This window comes from Phoxinus phoxinus, assembly GCF_949152265.1.
Source record: "Phoxinus phoxinus genome assembly, chromosome: 15".
Classification (NCBI taxonomy): domain Eukaryota; kingdom Metazoa; phylum Chordata; class Actinopteri; order Cypriniformes; family Leuciscidae; genus Phoxinus; species Phoxinus phoxinus.
In genome coordinates, this window is record NC_136890.1 from 23,969,300 (window position 1) to 23,985,566 (window position 16,267).

Sequence of the window (16,267 nt, forward strand, 5' to 3'; positions counted from 1 at the left end):
AACATTTGACTGAAACGTTTTTATATGAAAGCTATATGAAATCATTTTAGAGGTTTAGATTATGTTTGAAATGTTTTTTTTTTTAATCAAATCTTTAAACCCGCAGTCCTGCCGACTTTATATTTCTTATATTTTTGTATGAGAGAGTGAATTGTTTATAATATAACTCAATGTAACAATGGGCATAAAGAAAAAATGAGGTATATGAATAAAGTGTCATCACATTACAAAAACAATTAAACGAGAGCACAGGCTCACAGTCCTATAACTGCGATATTTGTTTCAATGTGGATATATAATTTACCATGTAACAGAAGCCTAAATAAAATACAAATAAAAAAAGAATTAATCAGAATCAGAAAGAGCTTTTTTTGCAAAATATGTTTGCACACACAAGGAATTTGTTTTGGTGACAGAAGAAGCTTCCACAAAGACAACAACAGTAATAAAAAAATAAAGATTTATATAAATAAGACACATATGTATACATATAAACATAATTTACCAATTTGTATGTTCAGGTGTGCTATACAAATATAATTAGCAGGGAATGGAATAAGAAGAGGTAGGGCGTTGCCAAATAAATATAAGTTATATTGCAGATATCATTGCATGGGGAGAACATTTAACTGTTTATGAGGTAGATTGTCGGAGAGAAGAAACTTTTCTTGTGCCTGGCTGTTCTGGTGCTCGGTGCTCTGATGATAAATAGATGATAAAAGTTTAAAGAGAAGGTGGCTTGGATGTGAGGGATCCAGAGTGTATTTTCTGAGCTCCTTTTTCTCACTCTGGATATATGCAGTTCTTGGAGGGTGTGCAGGGGAGCACCAATAATCTGCTTAGCAGTCCGAAACGTCCCTGTCTTCTGATGTCTTATTTTGTAGCTGGGCCAAACCAGACAGTTATTGAAGAGCAGAGGACAGACTCATTGACGGCTGAGTAGAACTGCATCAGCAGCTCCTGTGGCAGGTTGAATTTCCTCAGCTGGTGAAGAAAGTGCAGTCTCTGCTGGGCCTTTTTCACCATGGTATGGAGTCAATGTGATTGTCCCACTTCAGGTCCTAAAAAGAGATGGTGTTGCAGGAGCCACAGGGCTGTTCATGATAGTTACTACTACTGGGGGGATTGTTTGGGGGGTCTCTCCTAAAGTTCACTATCATCTCCAGGAGAACCGGGAAAAAAAATATATAATAATAATAAAACATATCCTTAAACTATGAAAAATGTTAAGTGTTCTTGCTTGGTGGTGGTAACATAAAACTTTGTCATTCTGTCCCGTGCATGCCGGCTGATTATGCCGGGCCACTGCCACTAGAAGGAGATGTGGCGTCAAGAGTTCATAGCTCAACCACATTCAGCATTCAGCACCCACGAGGAAGCCGGGCGCACATTGATGACATCATTCACCACAGTAATGCTGACGCTGCTACAGTAGAGGTTATCGCCCAACCAAAGTATTAACTAGTATTATTACCAGTTTCCTAATCGTTTTTCCAAAATGAGCACAATGTTTGCAGATACAATTCTAATCGTGTTCATATCTATTTGCACAGCATTATTAGCGGAAGGTATGTAAATGCTATCTTGAAATTCAGGCTTACATGTCAGAAAACGTATCGAGTGTCTTGGAAAATGTCCTAAGCTCAGTAAATACAGGACAAATGCTTTAGCTCAAATAGTGCTGGATAACCGTTTGCTTTGCTCTGTTTCTACAGGAATAACATGGGTTCTGGTGTACCGCACAGACAAGTACAAGAGATTAAAGGCTGAGGTTGAAAAACAAAGTAAAAAACGTAAGTTGTATGAATGAATGGTGTCCTTTGCATTTAGTTAATCCAAGGTACCTGCCATTGTTTAAAATTGTGCAACATGTTTTAGTGGAGAAAAAGAAGGAGACAATTACAGAATCAGCTGGGCGTCAACAGAAGAAAAAAATAGGTAAGAGTTAAAATTATTATTACAATTATAAAACGAAATAGTAATGCTATTATTATAATAATTAAATAATAATAATTGTTATTAACAATTAGTACAAATTCAATTGTTATTATTATGCAACATGGTTATTGGTCCTCAATGAAACTATAATGTTGTCTTCAACAGAGAGACAAGAGGAGAAACTGAAGAACAATAACAGAGACTTGTCTATGGTATTCTAATATTTTCTATTCAAATCTCAAATTGATATCATATTTCTTATGTTGTGTTATTCTTTTATTAATTCTCATAGTAAATGTGGTGATCTGTCTAACAAGTTAGTTTTTTTTTAGTTTTTTATGTCATTGTATGTATTAAAGATATTTTAATTGCAGGTCCGAATGAAATCGATGTTCGCCATTGGCTTTTGCTTCACTGCTTTGATGGGCATGTTCAATTCCATGTAGGTAGACTCATTCATTGCATTATCACAGAGGCGCTTTGTTATAAATGTTCAATAATATCTGAGGCTAATAGTGATTTAATTTTCTAAATTTACCTGAAATGGCCAGCTACTTAATTTATGTGCTTTTAAACACATTTTGGTTGCTTTTTTTCCTTTCCAGCTTTGATGGTCGTGTTGTGGCCAAACTTCCATTCGTCCCATTGTCGTATATCCAAGGTCTCTCACACCGTAACCTCCTTGGTGAAGATTACACTGACTGTTCCTTCATCTTCCTCTATATCCTGTGCACCATGTCAATTCGACAGGTAATGTTTATCTATTGTTTATATATTATTTCTTCAGTGTTACTGTGAGTGAATGGGGCAAAATCCAAGTTGTAAAAATGTAATAGCAGTTTTGAGGGAAGGGTTTAAACTTTGACACTGTTCAGTTCAGTTGTTTGTTTTATGTAATACATTCCCTAACTTTTACTACTGAATACCTTTAATTTCAGAACATCCAGAAGATGTTGGGTCTCGCCCCCTCCCGTGCTGCCACCAAACAGGCTGGAGGGTTTTTAGGACCTCCCCCACAAGCTGCCAAGTTTTCATAAACTTTTGTAGTGAGGTACCTACAAAAAAAAAAGAAAAAAAGATGAGACACTCAGCTGTACATTGTGTGAGCAACACTCAGTGTGAGAGTATGATAGCAAGGTTGTGCAGCTACCGATACCTGTGAGGACCACAGAAGTCATGTACATTTGTGTGTGTGTTTTTTTTCTATCAGGTAAATTTATAACTTATACATAGTCCCAATTCTAACAGAAAATGTTTCTTGAGCAAAGGTAGTTATGAATATAAATTTAGTCTTTCTTTTCTTAAGCATTTCTTTAAACCTTTTTGTTGCTCCGAAGGCTAAAAATATTCTTTGTTGGAACTATTATTATTTTATGATTAATTACAAGCAATATTAATTAATAACATTCATATTGAAAATTTGAGCGAATAGTTTCACCCGTGGATTCTGTTTATCTATTTTCTTTATTTGTTTGTTAACGTTTAAGTTAAAGGATTTTTTTTTTTAGATCTTGTGCATTCTTCTGTGTTTTGTTTATGTCACTATTTAATGTTCAAATTACATTTGTACAGAAATAAAATTGACTAAGCAAAGAGCTTCACAATTTTCCTTTTTTTTTTTTAAAGTATGGAAAATAAGGCATAGGCCCAAGTTGACGTTTTGCAATTCGGAGTAAAGTTTTAGCCTTCTGTAATTATGCTGCAATTTTCCCCACATTATGCATTTTATTCTACTGTGAGTTACTGTTTCTTTTTATAATGTAGTCACAGATTGTTAATGTAGCTTTGATAAGATCTGGATGGTGGATTGTTGTTTAGGCAGGTTTGAGGATTGTATATGTAAGGCTGGAAACTTACGCTGCTATTTTGAACCAATAATCGGAAACAAAAGGCAGTTGAAGGATGACGTGTATAATTCAAATATTTATCTGTCCAAGAGCTCTGCCCATATTTGCTCAGCCCTACACATACATTTTGCAGATGGTTGCAAAATGGACATTCAAGGTTTCATCAAAGACAAAGGTTTTCAGCAAAGACTACCAGACAGGTCCTCAGCACAGACCCTATGGCCAGCTGTGGCTCCGTATTGGCGTGATGAAGCCAATCATCAAACAAAAGGAACTGGATGAATATTTGATTTCTGACTTGTGATGCAGCCTGAATCATAATAGCACAGTGTTGTTTGTTGGCCAGAGGAGAACTGGCCCACAGACTGAACCTGGGTTTTCCCAAAGTTTTTTCTGCATTCTGTCACTCACTTGATGGAGTTTGGGTTCCTTGCCACTGTTGCCTCTGGCTTGCTTAGTTGGGGACACTTAATATTCAAAAATATTATTGATTTGACTGTACTGACACTGTTTTGTGAAAACTGAGCTGGACGGTGACATTTAGGTTTTTTTGCAGAAATGCTTTACAGATTAAATTAACTAATTTAGTAATTGATTTAGGAACTGAATTAACACTTGAACAGCCAAAATGCAGATAAAATGTGCTGACAAGTAGTAGCCTACATGTGGGAGAGCTAGCAAGACCGAAGAACAGCAGAGTTGCAATGCATTCAATTTGAAGATTCATATCTGGATGTTTTGCGCAATTCTTGCCCTCTGGAACTTTGGCCAAAATATGTTGAAAGTAACCATAAAAATGTGGTCCAAAGGCGGTAAGGTAACATTCATTTTTCATCCCACCCATTTTTGCAAGCAAATCACGGGGTCAGTTTGAGCAACCACATGCTTTAAAGTCGAACACAATTGTGGAGACCTCCTCTTTTCGCCCCACAACCATAGAAGGCGAACGATCTACTTGTCTTTTGTGCAGTAAACAGTTTGTTTTTGAAAAGGTAAGGAACTTGCTAAACGACCTTGAAACGACTTTTTAGTGCGTCGTAGCCTATGCAGTTCTATTAAAATAGGCTACTGTTGTTTTTGTAGAATTATGCATGAACTAGATACGTTAGTGTTGCATTCTTATTAACGAATCGTTCTTAATGACTTGTAAAATTGGCGTTTCCCCGTTGTGGGACTGACCGTGGTTTGGATCAGCCGAGCTAGACACAATGGGAAAACTCTTTTTTTCTAGTTCACCCGCGGGATGTTTCTTGTTTTTCGCGTCGGGCGCGAATAAAAACATCGCGCGAAGAGGATCTTGTCTTCACCTTCACGCACATCAACAACAACTATTTCTGCCATTTTCCCCGTCATTAACCATGTTAGAGATAACTAACATTATTGCTGCTCTGTACCTTTTTACAGTCTATGCTCTGTACCCACTAGCTTTTGGCACGGGCGAATATGGGGCGACACGCAGTAAAAAAAAAAAAAAAATCCTCTGTGCCGCGAAGGGGTTTTCTATTATCTATACTAGATTTTATAGAGTAATTACGTAGGCCTACTCTAGTGGGCTCGTCATGCATTCACACCTCTAATTTCTTCCAAATAACGCACATTTCATTCATAAAATTATAAATATATAATTTGTTATAATATGACTGTTTGTGCAGAATTTTGTGTGTTTTTTTCTGTGGCTCGAAGGGGGTCTCGCCCAGGGTGTAATTCAATGTAGAACCGCCAATGTCTATACCAGTTGTGGAAGTCCATATGCCTGACAGCCAACGCCGACGTGTCTGGGTTCACAGCACTATGGTCCTGAACTCAGTGAATTTCACCGTCTACTCCATGAACTGCGCCTGGACGAGCAGCTTCCAGCGCAACTTTAAGTGCTCAGGGCCCGGTATCATGAGAAATCTAGGCTGTGTCCGAAATCACCCAAAGGACACTATTTGAGGGTATTTATTCAATCCTTCAATGCACCGCAATAAGGAGTGTACAACTGTACACTCAACCATAGACATAATAAATACATGTATTTATACATAACGCGTCATAATCTAAAAACCACGCCCACCGGGGTGAAAACAATCCAACCGTCTCCATTACACTACATTGACTTTATATTGCGTGAAGCGCCCTCCTTTATGGAAGTAAAATAATGACAAATGTTTTTGAAACAAAAAAGCTTGTTGAATTGCACTACTTGAAAAAATATGCATTGCATTAACCCTGCTTGCATTTTAATGCATTGTAATTTTAGGGCTTGCATTTTAATGGGCTGAAATTCAACATGGTTATATTTAAGCTGAGAATATTTCAATTCAAAACATTTCACACACGTTTTCATTATTAAAAATTCAATAATCCATATTCACCTTTCAGATTTTACTTCCAAAATATTAATTATCTTTAAAAAATACAACCTATAATATTCGACAGGCAATTTTCAGTCCATTTTATTTCACTTTACAAATTCGCTTCCACAAATTCAGTGGTTCAAATTCGACAGAAAATTCAACATTTGACATCCGGGAACGGCAGGAATATCAGTAGATTGCCGATTGATAATCTCCATAGCTGTTAGTCAACCTCACCAGCAGGTGGTGCAAGCGTGCGTGTTGAAGAAGACTAGAGGTTAGAGTAGGGTGACCACGGGACAGTCCCAAAATTTGAAGCTTTGTCCCGCGTCCCGCAAGTCATAAACAGTGTCCCGCATTTTAATTTTGTCTGTATTTTATTTAATCGATCTTTAAATTACAATTCTACAATTAAAAAAATTGATAATAAGAAAACACTGAACATGCGCAGCGCAGCCGTTATTATTGGTTCTAGCCAGAGCGGGAAAACAAACACTGAGAAGAAGAAGAAAAGAAAAAAAACACACAAAAAAAAATATATAAATTCAAGATGCACTGAATTCGGTAAGAACGCATTCAATCTTTCTATTCTTCACTAATGGAATTTATGTGCTTATTTGGAAATGTGCTTTTTAGCGATTGGATTATTATTTTCATTTAATTATTTAGATTGAATAGACCCGTGCTGTTAAAATGAGTTTTATATTAATAGTGACGTTCACAGCGCCGGTCAGCGCCATCATTAACATTTTTATAAAGCTTATTAGCAATTTAAAGCATGTTAACATTACTGCAAAAAGATATCTAATATAAAATCAATATTTATTCACCTAGTATAATAATAGTAAGTTTTCTCCCTCTTGTCCCGCATTGTCCCGCAAAATCAGGTCTGCTGACCTGCAACAGAGCAATAGCCAGGTGGTCACCCTAGGTTAGTGAGTCATTCATTCATAAAAACGGATGTACAGAAATGGAGCAGGTGGTACGTATTTGTGATGATTATCAGGACCCGTTTATGGAAAAGCTGATAAAGACACAAAAGCTGTGTTTACATTTAAGTCTTCACAATTAGTTTTGCACATGTAGCAGCTTTCTCTTCCGTGAACAAGATTATACTGTTATTCCCCGATGCGGATGTACTTTTTCCTTAAAGTTTGGGCCTAACGACTGTAAGGTCATCCTCGAACCATGGCATCGTTATGTGCCGAAGATGCTCTCAACCCCGTTCAGGGCACAGGTTATTACGCTTATTGCTTCCCCCATCTGACGGCGAGCAGAAGTCTCATCTACTCTGCCCTGTTCAGGCCTTAAGAGTATATATTGAGCGCTCTGCCCCATTCAGGCAGTCAAGTGGCATCAGGTCACGAAGCAAAGACTGTCCCACTGGATAGTGGACACGATTGCGTTGGCCTACGCTTCGATGGGCCTATAGTGCCCCATCGAAGTTAAAGCACACTTGTCAATTGACAGTTGAAAGTGTCAATTGGCAACATTTGTGAGACGGCCGGCTGTGCCTCGCCGTCCACATTCGCCAGATTCTATAACCTGGATGTCCCTGCGCTACAAGCATAGGTCCTGTCTGTGTAAGCTAGGCTTTGACCTCTATGTGAGTTCAACCTGCTAGAACCCTCCATGCGACTCGGCAATGAAGTCTGAGTCCTTGTCTTTTTTTGGGCTATTATAATGCCTATCCTAACCCTGGTACCCGTGGCCCTTATTCAAGCGCCTTTGCCCAAGGCCCCAGAACAATTGTCGTTCCGCAGTTCAATGCACTGCGCGATTGGACTGGGTTTCCATTGTGTCTAGCAACGCAGTACGAGTGAACCATTTAAAAAAAAAATGGGGAACGTACTTGGTTACTAACGCAACCTCGGTTTCCTGAGATAACGGGGACATGTAGGCCTACTGTGGCCCTGGCCATGTTATCATGCTCCACAACTTGGCGTTCGTCGCTTGTCGCTTTAGTCAAATTAACCTGATTCCCTATGGCAGAATGCTGCTTATATAGAGAGATAGCCTTGCCCATTTCGGCGGCTTTCTCTCCATAGGCTCATGCCGTTTCACTGTGTTATTCTATAATCTTCAGTAATCTGAGAAAAATTAGTTTTCCCATTGCATCTAGCGACGCAGTACTCAATCCCATTATCTCATGGAACCGAGGTTACGTTAGTAACAGAGTTAGTAACAGAGTAACAAGTCTGTGCATGCATAAAACTTTAACTTTTCACGTATTCCTGTAGTACACGTTGCCTATTAATATTGAAACTACTGCAGCCAATAATTTATGATTGATTGGAAACCAAATATACTGCTAACAAGTATTGACATTGATCGAGTATTTAGGTTCCCGTCCAGACCAGAATGGCTCAGCAACTGCTACTGTCACTGCCCGAGTTTCAGAATGTTTCCACGGGTACTTTGGTGGTGAAGGAGCCGCTGAATTTCTGGGGAGGAGCGAGAGTGAAGCCGAAGGACACAAAGAATTCGGAACCAGTATACGAACCTGCAACTGGTATGATTTATTAACCGTATTAAATTACTTTTAGGTTATGTGCATATGTATTTTTTTGTCTAGTTTTAATCCTACTATGGAGCGGGTCGCCTCCTTATGTGCATTTCCGTTTGATATCATATGATCAGCATGTCATGCAATTGACCAACTATATAATGCATTAAACATGATGTGGCTAGGACTAAGCTAAATAAAACAATGAACATAATATACATACTAGAGACACTGGAACCCAAGTTAACAGCATAGATGAAAAGGAACAAAACAAAAAATAAACAAATAGCCTTAGTGTGAAGCAGGAGCAGTTGGTAAACAAACTTCATGTATCCAGGGCAGGCCAATTGATGTCACTGTCAGTATAACATAAAAAAGTAAAAAAGCAGAAGAGTAGTACATACTACCAAATCATAATTGTGCCTGGGAATCCACAGATTGTTGTGCTGCATATGCATCCTGTAACTGTATACTGCAGGTCAATAATCTTGTCAGTTCATCTCTTCATACACACTCCGCATTTAATTTAATTTAATACTGTACTCAACAATTCATCCTTCCATATTGGAGGGAAAAGAAATAGCAGTAGCACGCTGATCTGCCAGTCCTGGGTCATTTAATAGCAATTTATATTGCTATTGTGAACTTTTATAAAGATGTGAACAGCACGTTGTTGCAGGTGAAATATTAACTAGATAACATTAAATAATTATTTTTCATCAGGTTTAGATACTGATTATTAATCACTTTTACAAAACCCCATTTACCCAAATATCTACTTAAACGTTGGTCTCACACAGATCTGTCATGTTTGTAGTTCTTTTTATTTGTGTTTGTAGTTGTAGTAAAACTGAACCTTTAATCACAATGCCATAGTTTTAAAGGCTTTGCATGGAGTTATTGATTTACTATAACTATCCTGCTCACATCTCAATATACAATTATAGAAACTACGTTGAAACTAGTATGTTAAGCCTAAAATAAAAATCCTGAACACCTTTAATTTGATGTAACAAAAGTATGTGCTCACAAACAGCCTTACTTTGTCATGTTCAATGCTTGTACTTCACCCTCTGTTCTGTTCCCAGGTCGTGTGCTGTGTGATATGATTCCCTGTGGAGAGGAGGAGGTAGATCAGGCCATAAAAAGTGCTCAGTCTGCATACCTAAAATGGAGTAAATTATCAGGAATGGAGAGGGCCCGGATCATGCTGGAGGCTGCCAGAATTATTAGGGTAAACACGTATAATGTATAATGCTGCTTCTAAAGATTTTCCCGTGAACAGTGTAGTAGTCAATAGAGTGCAACAGTCGGATTCCGGAAAAATCGGATTCATTTTCTCCATACGGGAAATTCTTTTTAATGATAGAATATACACCTTTAAGACAGACCTCAGAGGGTGTTTATCGAGGGTATATGCTTTTGTCGAGAGGGTATATGCTTTTGTCGAGAGGGTACATGCTTTTGTATATTGCTTTTGAAGTCATCTGCCTGCCTTATTTCTACTTATTTTTGAAATAATCACATTCAACAGCGGAATTTCTAGTGTAAAGCTACATAATTCTGCAGAGAAAACTCCACCAATCTTGAGTATCGCGACAAGTAAATCACACCTAAAGAACTGTGCCCACCCAATCCTATGAAGAACTACAATTGATGTAATCAAGTCAATCTCTCTACACTCTCAAACTACTTAAACATTTATATAAATAATATGCATATTTTGCAATAAACCCAAAATATCTTGTTTCTATTGTTATATTTATCCATCATGTTTAGTTTGATTGTCATTCACAATGCTTCATAGAATTGTATAACTCTTTTTATAACTGTTTTATAACTCTTAAACCAGCTAAAAAAATTAAATCCCTATAGACGGGTTTCTTGTATACAAACAATACTGGATGCACGCGCATTCATGAGACAAAACCGGTGTTATGCCGAGTTCTGCATTTTCAGCATCATTATTCCAGTCTTCAGTGTCACATGATCCTTCTAATATTTTAATTTGATAAAACCTATTTTTTTAGGATTCTTTGATGAATAGAAAGTTCAAAAGAACAGGATTTATTTGAAATAAAATCGTTTGTAACATTATAAATGTCATTACTGTAACTTTTGATCAATTTAATTCATCCTTGATGAATAAAAGTATTGATTTCTTACATTTTAAATCCATCTTTTTGGCGGTTCCGGTTAGTGTAGTTTACAGCACAACAGCGCCGTGTCATCTCTCTTTCTGCTAGAAATGCTGTAAAGAGTGCTGCTTTCTGCCGCATAGTTGCGCGCGCATCTCTGTGATGACGTTGCACAGAAACCCGTCTATGGGAAATATTCAGATTTTTTTTTTATTTTCCTGTGTTCATGTCTGTCATTATTTTATGATTGTAAAAATGTCTGAACTTCTGTTCTCTCATGCAGGAGCGCAGAGATGAAATTGCGAGAGCAGAAGTGGCCAACAATGGCAAATCTATCACTGAGGCTCAGGTGGATATTGATGTTGCTTGGCAGTGTATTGAGTACTATGCTGGCATTGCCCCCACACTGTCAGGTAGGTTTGGATACTGGTTGATAAAAATGAAAAGGTGACTAATAATCTCAAAATCTAAATGGAAATGCTTTATACATCATATCTAAGAATGTTTTTTGTAAACTCAGGCCAGCACATACAGCTTCCAGGAGGATCTTTTGCCTACACCAGAAGGGAGCCACTGGGAGTGTGTGTCGGCATTGGAGCTTGGAACTACCCATTCCAGATAGCTGCCTGGAAGTCAGCCCCAGCTTTGGCCTGTGGTATGAGAATATTGCTTTATATATCTGTAATTTGTGACAGGATATTTTTTCATGCAGTCCCCATGATTGTGTTTACTTTATGAAAGTGGTCATCTATCATTTCCTTGCTCCCCCCATGTCTGTTTCTGTCTCATATGCAAACATATTATCTTCTTCCCCTCTTAGGCAATGCCATGGTGTTTAAACCATCTCCCATGACCCCAGTCACAGCAGTCATGTTGGCAGAGATCTATAAAGAGGCAGGTGTCCCAGATGGACTCTTTAACGTGGTACAAGGAGGAGCCGCGACTGGAGGGCTGCTGTGTCACCATCCCATGGTGGCTAAAGTGTCCTTCACAGGCAGTGTTCCCACCGGAAAGAAGGTATAGCATGAAAACAAAACAAACCAGGAGAAAATCAGTAACATCAGTGCAGGGTAATGTTAGCAGTCATTATAAACATTTTGGTTTCCCTTTGAAGTCTTACATCCTCACTCTTCTAGACTTCACTCTTTCCAGTAGTTCTGCTAAAATTATGACAAAGCTGCTTATTTTCAAACCCTTTTTTTTTTTACATTTAGATAAAACACATTTAATTCATTTAATATACGTATGTAATTAATTAATCACAATTTTGTGATTCCAGAAGTTCTGTATTCCAGAACTATATGTTCTTCAATAAAAACAGACATTTAAAATGTATTTCTGATGTGGTGTGCCCTTCTTATAAAGGTTATGGAAATGGCAGCCAAAGCTGTGAAGCAGGTGACACTGGAGCTTGGAGGAAAGTCACCACTGATCATCTTTAAAGACTGTGAGCTGGAAAATGCAATCAAAGGGGCCCTCATGGCTAACTTCCTCACCCAGGGAGAGGTGTGTAAAAAAACAATAACATAATTTCTGTGTCAATCACACACTTTTTTACTATAAACACAAACAGACATTTGCACATTGTTTTTTTGCACTTTCAAAGGGTGTCTGTTTTTGTTGTCATATTTATGCACATTTTGGGATATCTCATAAAAAACAAAAAAACGCTGGATGGAAACGTTAACATGCGGATAAATTCTAAAAATGCACATTAACTATGATAGAAACACATTTACCGAATAAATCCCTCGATATGCAACTAATTCACATGACTTTGCCTCAACAGAGGATATGATTGGATAACTGGACTAACCAGTGACTCAAATTCATTGCACAGCATCTGAAATTATGGTTTGGATATTCTGAAATGCCTTAGCCAAAGTCTGTCTTAAAAAAAATTTGGTTAAATTCCCTCCACGATTGTGTTTCCAAACACCAGGCATCCGAACGCAGCATTTATCTGATATGCTGCATCATCTGCGCCATTTATGATGTAGCATAAAAGAGCCTCAGTGGCTTCCCCCATTGAATAAACTTCAGTTTTTATTACATATATGTTGCGCAATTTTTTAGGAAGTAACAATTTTGTTCTCTTGACTTGAAAACATGGGATGGAAACGGTGCTTTATTTGCAAATGTTTTATGCACTATTCCTTTGGATGGAAACGTAGCTAATAAAAGTGCTCTAATTGCACATCACTGGATTTCCCAGATGCTTTTATGTGACCCAGATGGGACTCAAACCCAAAAGCATCAGCTTTCACTAATGTGTTGCTGGACTAGTGAAGTAATGCATGTAAATTTGAACATATTTCTAGAAGACAGCTTCTTTATAAATAAACCGAACCTGCAAAAAACTATTTGTGTGCCACTGGTTGCCCAACATTATTAGAACAGAACAGAAGGGCCGCTCTCTTTAAAGACAGTTCTGTAGATGTGTTGAATTTTTCCCAGGTGTGCTGCAATGGAACACGGGTGTTTGTACAGAGGGAGATCATGCCACAGTTCTTGGAGGGAGTGGTGAAGAGGACCAAGGCCATAGCTGTTGGAGATCCCATGTGTGACGGGACACGCATGGGGGCTTTGATCAGTAAACCCCACATGGAAAAAGTGCTGGGCTTCATCAAACAAGCTAAAGAACAGGTACTGTAATACAGCTACTTAAAAGTGAGGAAGGCCTTGTTTAGTTGGATTTGACCTGGAAAAAGGTTTTAATCATATGTAAATGTAAAACTGCGGTATTTTTCTTTGTGGTTGGATGAAAAAAATGTGTTTGTTTGTTTTGTTTTTTTACCATGAAAATAGCCTTAGAAATAGCCTTAAAAATCTATACTACTACTACTCAGCATGAAATAAAAAATGTCATCCCATCTAAATTGTTAAAGATAACATATTATGCCCCTTTTCACAAGATGTAATATAAATCTATGGTGTCTGTGAAATTTCAGAATACCATTTATTATAGCTTGTCAAATTTGCCCCTTTTTGGGTGTGAGCAAAAACTCTTTGTTTTTGTGTATCCCTTTAAATCCAAATGAGGTCTCCGCCCCCGTAAAGATTATTATAGATAGATCTTAGTGTGAACAATTCATCTGTATACGGTTTTAACTTGTAACGGGGTTTTTTTCTCGTTTTTTTTTTTTTTTTGCCCTCATACTGCCACTTCACAAACACGACACTCATGCTTTTTTAAACTTTTCACGGTTTAAAATATTATTCATGTAGTTGAGAAAACTTTATCATTTTTGTTTTAGGGTGCAAAGGTTTTATGTGGCGGAGAACGATTTGTTCCCAGTGATTCCAAACTGAAAGACGGATACTTTGTGTCCCCATGTGTGTTGGGTGAGAAATACGTATTATTATCATCACCTTCATATTACAATTTTCTTAAACAAACGTTTAAACTTTTTATCTCACAATCAGCTTGATTCTGAGCTCCTTTTTATTTACCTGCTATGCTACACACACAGATAACTGCAGGGATGATATGACCTGTGTAAAGGAGGAGATCTTTGGCCCTGTGATGTCTGTTCTGCCTTTTGACACAGAGGAGGAGGTTCTTCAAAGAGCCAACAACACAACCTTTGGCCTGGCATCTGGAGTCTTCACTAGGTGACTCCATACAGAATAGATATACTGTTTCAAAATTAGGGTCTGCCAAAGTTAACACACATGTGATTTAAATAAAAATGTTTAACAAAACGTCTCTTTGGAATTGATCAGAGACCAATTCAACACACACACACACACACACACACACACACACACACACACGTATTATCTTGGTGAGGACTTTACGAAGATAATGATATTTTCTGTCCCCAAATGGCCCGTTTACACCAAGAACAATAACTATAATAACTAATAACTTTAATAATCATTCTAATTCTGAGAACAAGGAAGTCAACACCACTATAATAACAACCTACAGGAACATAATAATTTGAATCACTTCCTTCCAGATTTTTTTTTTCCAGTTAATAAAACGATAAAAAAAGAGAGCCAATCAAAATCTAACTTTAAAAAGCATTTAAAGTGGCAGACAACATAGCTGCAGTAATAAACGTTATTGTCCGTTGGTGTGGACGATATACTATATTTATTGTTATCTTTATAGTTATCATTCTTTGAATGGGCCTTAAACCTAGTCTTGAACCAGGAGATGGTTTATGGTTTATTTATTATGTTTATTTTTAATGTAATTTTGTGGGAAGTGCTATGATTTAGTTGTCTTTTAACTGAATCTGTTATCTACAAAAAAATATTGATATAATACATTTCTGTGAATTTTAACATAATGATTTTCATATTTTGTTTTTATTAATTGGACTAAATGAACCCAGTAAACGAAATAATAGATTTAACATTCTCCTGTGCTTTGTTTTTAGGGATATAGCTCGTGCCCATAGAGTTGCTGCAAACATTCAGGCAGGGACGTGCTATATCAACAACTACAATGTTGGCCCTGTAGAAGTTCCTTTTGGAGGCTACAAGATGTCAGGTACTCTAAGCTTATCGTTTCACGAGATGATTATCAGGAAAAACTTAAACCTAAATCTGTTCGGCCAAGTGTTTCAGTACATATAAGTATACTTCGTAAATGCTAGAGAGATCTAACATGTTATTACCTTCCCCTTTTCTTTTAGGGTTTGGAAGGGAGAATGGGCAAGTGACGATTGAGTACTACTCTCAGCTCAAGACTGTTGTGGTGGAAATGGGAGATGTGGAAAACTACTTTTAGGCTATTGTGGTGTTAACCACCAGCATTCCTGACAGCCATGTGATTTCCAAGTTTTCAGATCTAGTTTGCAATGGAACATCTTAAAAATACAGTTTACAACTGGCACTCAATTACTTGAAAAGTCTCCAAATTCCATTAAGCCTTAAATTGTGTTGGTATGATATTACCAACATGTGAGAACACTAAAACTTTTTCAGTACTGTGAAACATGTTTGACAAATAGTGTCATATATATTTTTTAATGTTCATACTTCACAAATGTATTACAGTCATGTGTTGTGGTCAGGGGTGTATTCCAGAAAGCAAGGTTATGTTACCGTCAAACATACCCTGAACTCAAGTTTGATTAAACCAAACCTAACCATGAACATACCGGTACTCATAAACTTACTCCCGGACGCGTTATTGGATCCAGCATACCTCGAGCAAGTAGGTTTGGTTTAATCAACCGAGGTTTCAGGGTATGCTAGACTTGTTTGTTTACCATCCCTCTGTTCCTAACTCTCAATGCCATGAAGAATTTGTGTTAGACTGGTGGATGAACAGTTGGTAGCATTTCAAATAAAAGTACCTTGGTTTTCAAGAGTAAAGAAGTTGTACTCTTTTCCTTCACTTTTATGTAACCTGTGTCTGTGGCATCACAGGTTCCACAAGTTTGTTGGGCTACTGTGAATGAAACATAAACACCTTAACTTTGTAATAACTTCAGAAAGTGTGTTTAATTCAATTCTATTTATTCCTCAGTTGAATAAAGA

General features: G+C 37.5%; 2 protein-coding genes across 4 annotated transcripts; both read left to right on the forward strand.

Annotated features, from left to right (window-relative positions):
• Window positions 1–1,283: 1,283 nt before the first annotated feature.
• tmco1 (transmembrane and coiled-coil domains 1) lies at window positions 1,284–3,531 on the forward strand. Its single transcript, XM_079637896.1, has 7 exons — window positions 1,284–1,568; window positions 1,716–1,793; window positions 1,879–1,938; window positions 2,104–2,150; window positions 2,313–2,380; window positions 2,544–2,688; window positions 2,877–3,531. Exons 1-7 carry the CDS (start codon window positions 1,499–1,501, stop codon window positions 2,973–2,975), a joined length of 567 nt encoding a protein of 188 aa, XP_079494022.1. The 5' UTR covers window positions 1,284–1,498; the 3' UTR covers window positions 2,976–3,531.
• Window positions 3,532–4,630: 1,099 nt separating this feature from the next.
• aldh9a1a.1 (aldehyde dehydrogenase 9 family, member A1a, tandem duplicate 1) lies at window positions 4,631–15,762 on the forward strand. 3 transcript variants are annotated; one of them, XM_079638020.1, is made up of 12 exons: window positions 4,631–4,777; window positions 8,468–8,636; window positions 9,719–9,864; window positions 11,052–11,181; window positions 11,289–11,423; window positions 11,589–11,785; window positions 12,134–12,274; window positions 13,226–13,414; window positions 14,026–14,113; window positions 14,242–14,383; window positions 15,160–15,272; window positions 15,418–15,762. In XM_079638020.1, exons 2-12 carry the CDS (start codon window positions 8,486–8,488, stop codon window positions 15,510–15,512), a joined length of 1,527 nt encoding a protein of 508 aa, XP_079494146.1. In that variant the 5' UTR covers window positions 4,631–4,777; window positions 8,468–8,485; the 3' UTR covers window positions 15,513–15,762. The 3 variants fall into 3 exon arrangements, with proteins under 3 accessions (XP_079494146.1, XP_079494144.1, XP_079494145.1); XM_079638018.1 differs by having other exon boundaries at window positions 4,638–4,777; window positions 8,461–8,636; XM_079638019.1 differs by lacking the exon at window positions 4,631–4,777 and adding an exon at window positions 6,670–6,688.
• Window positions 15,763–16,267: the final 505 nt, after the last annotated feature.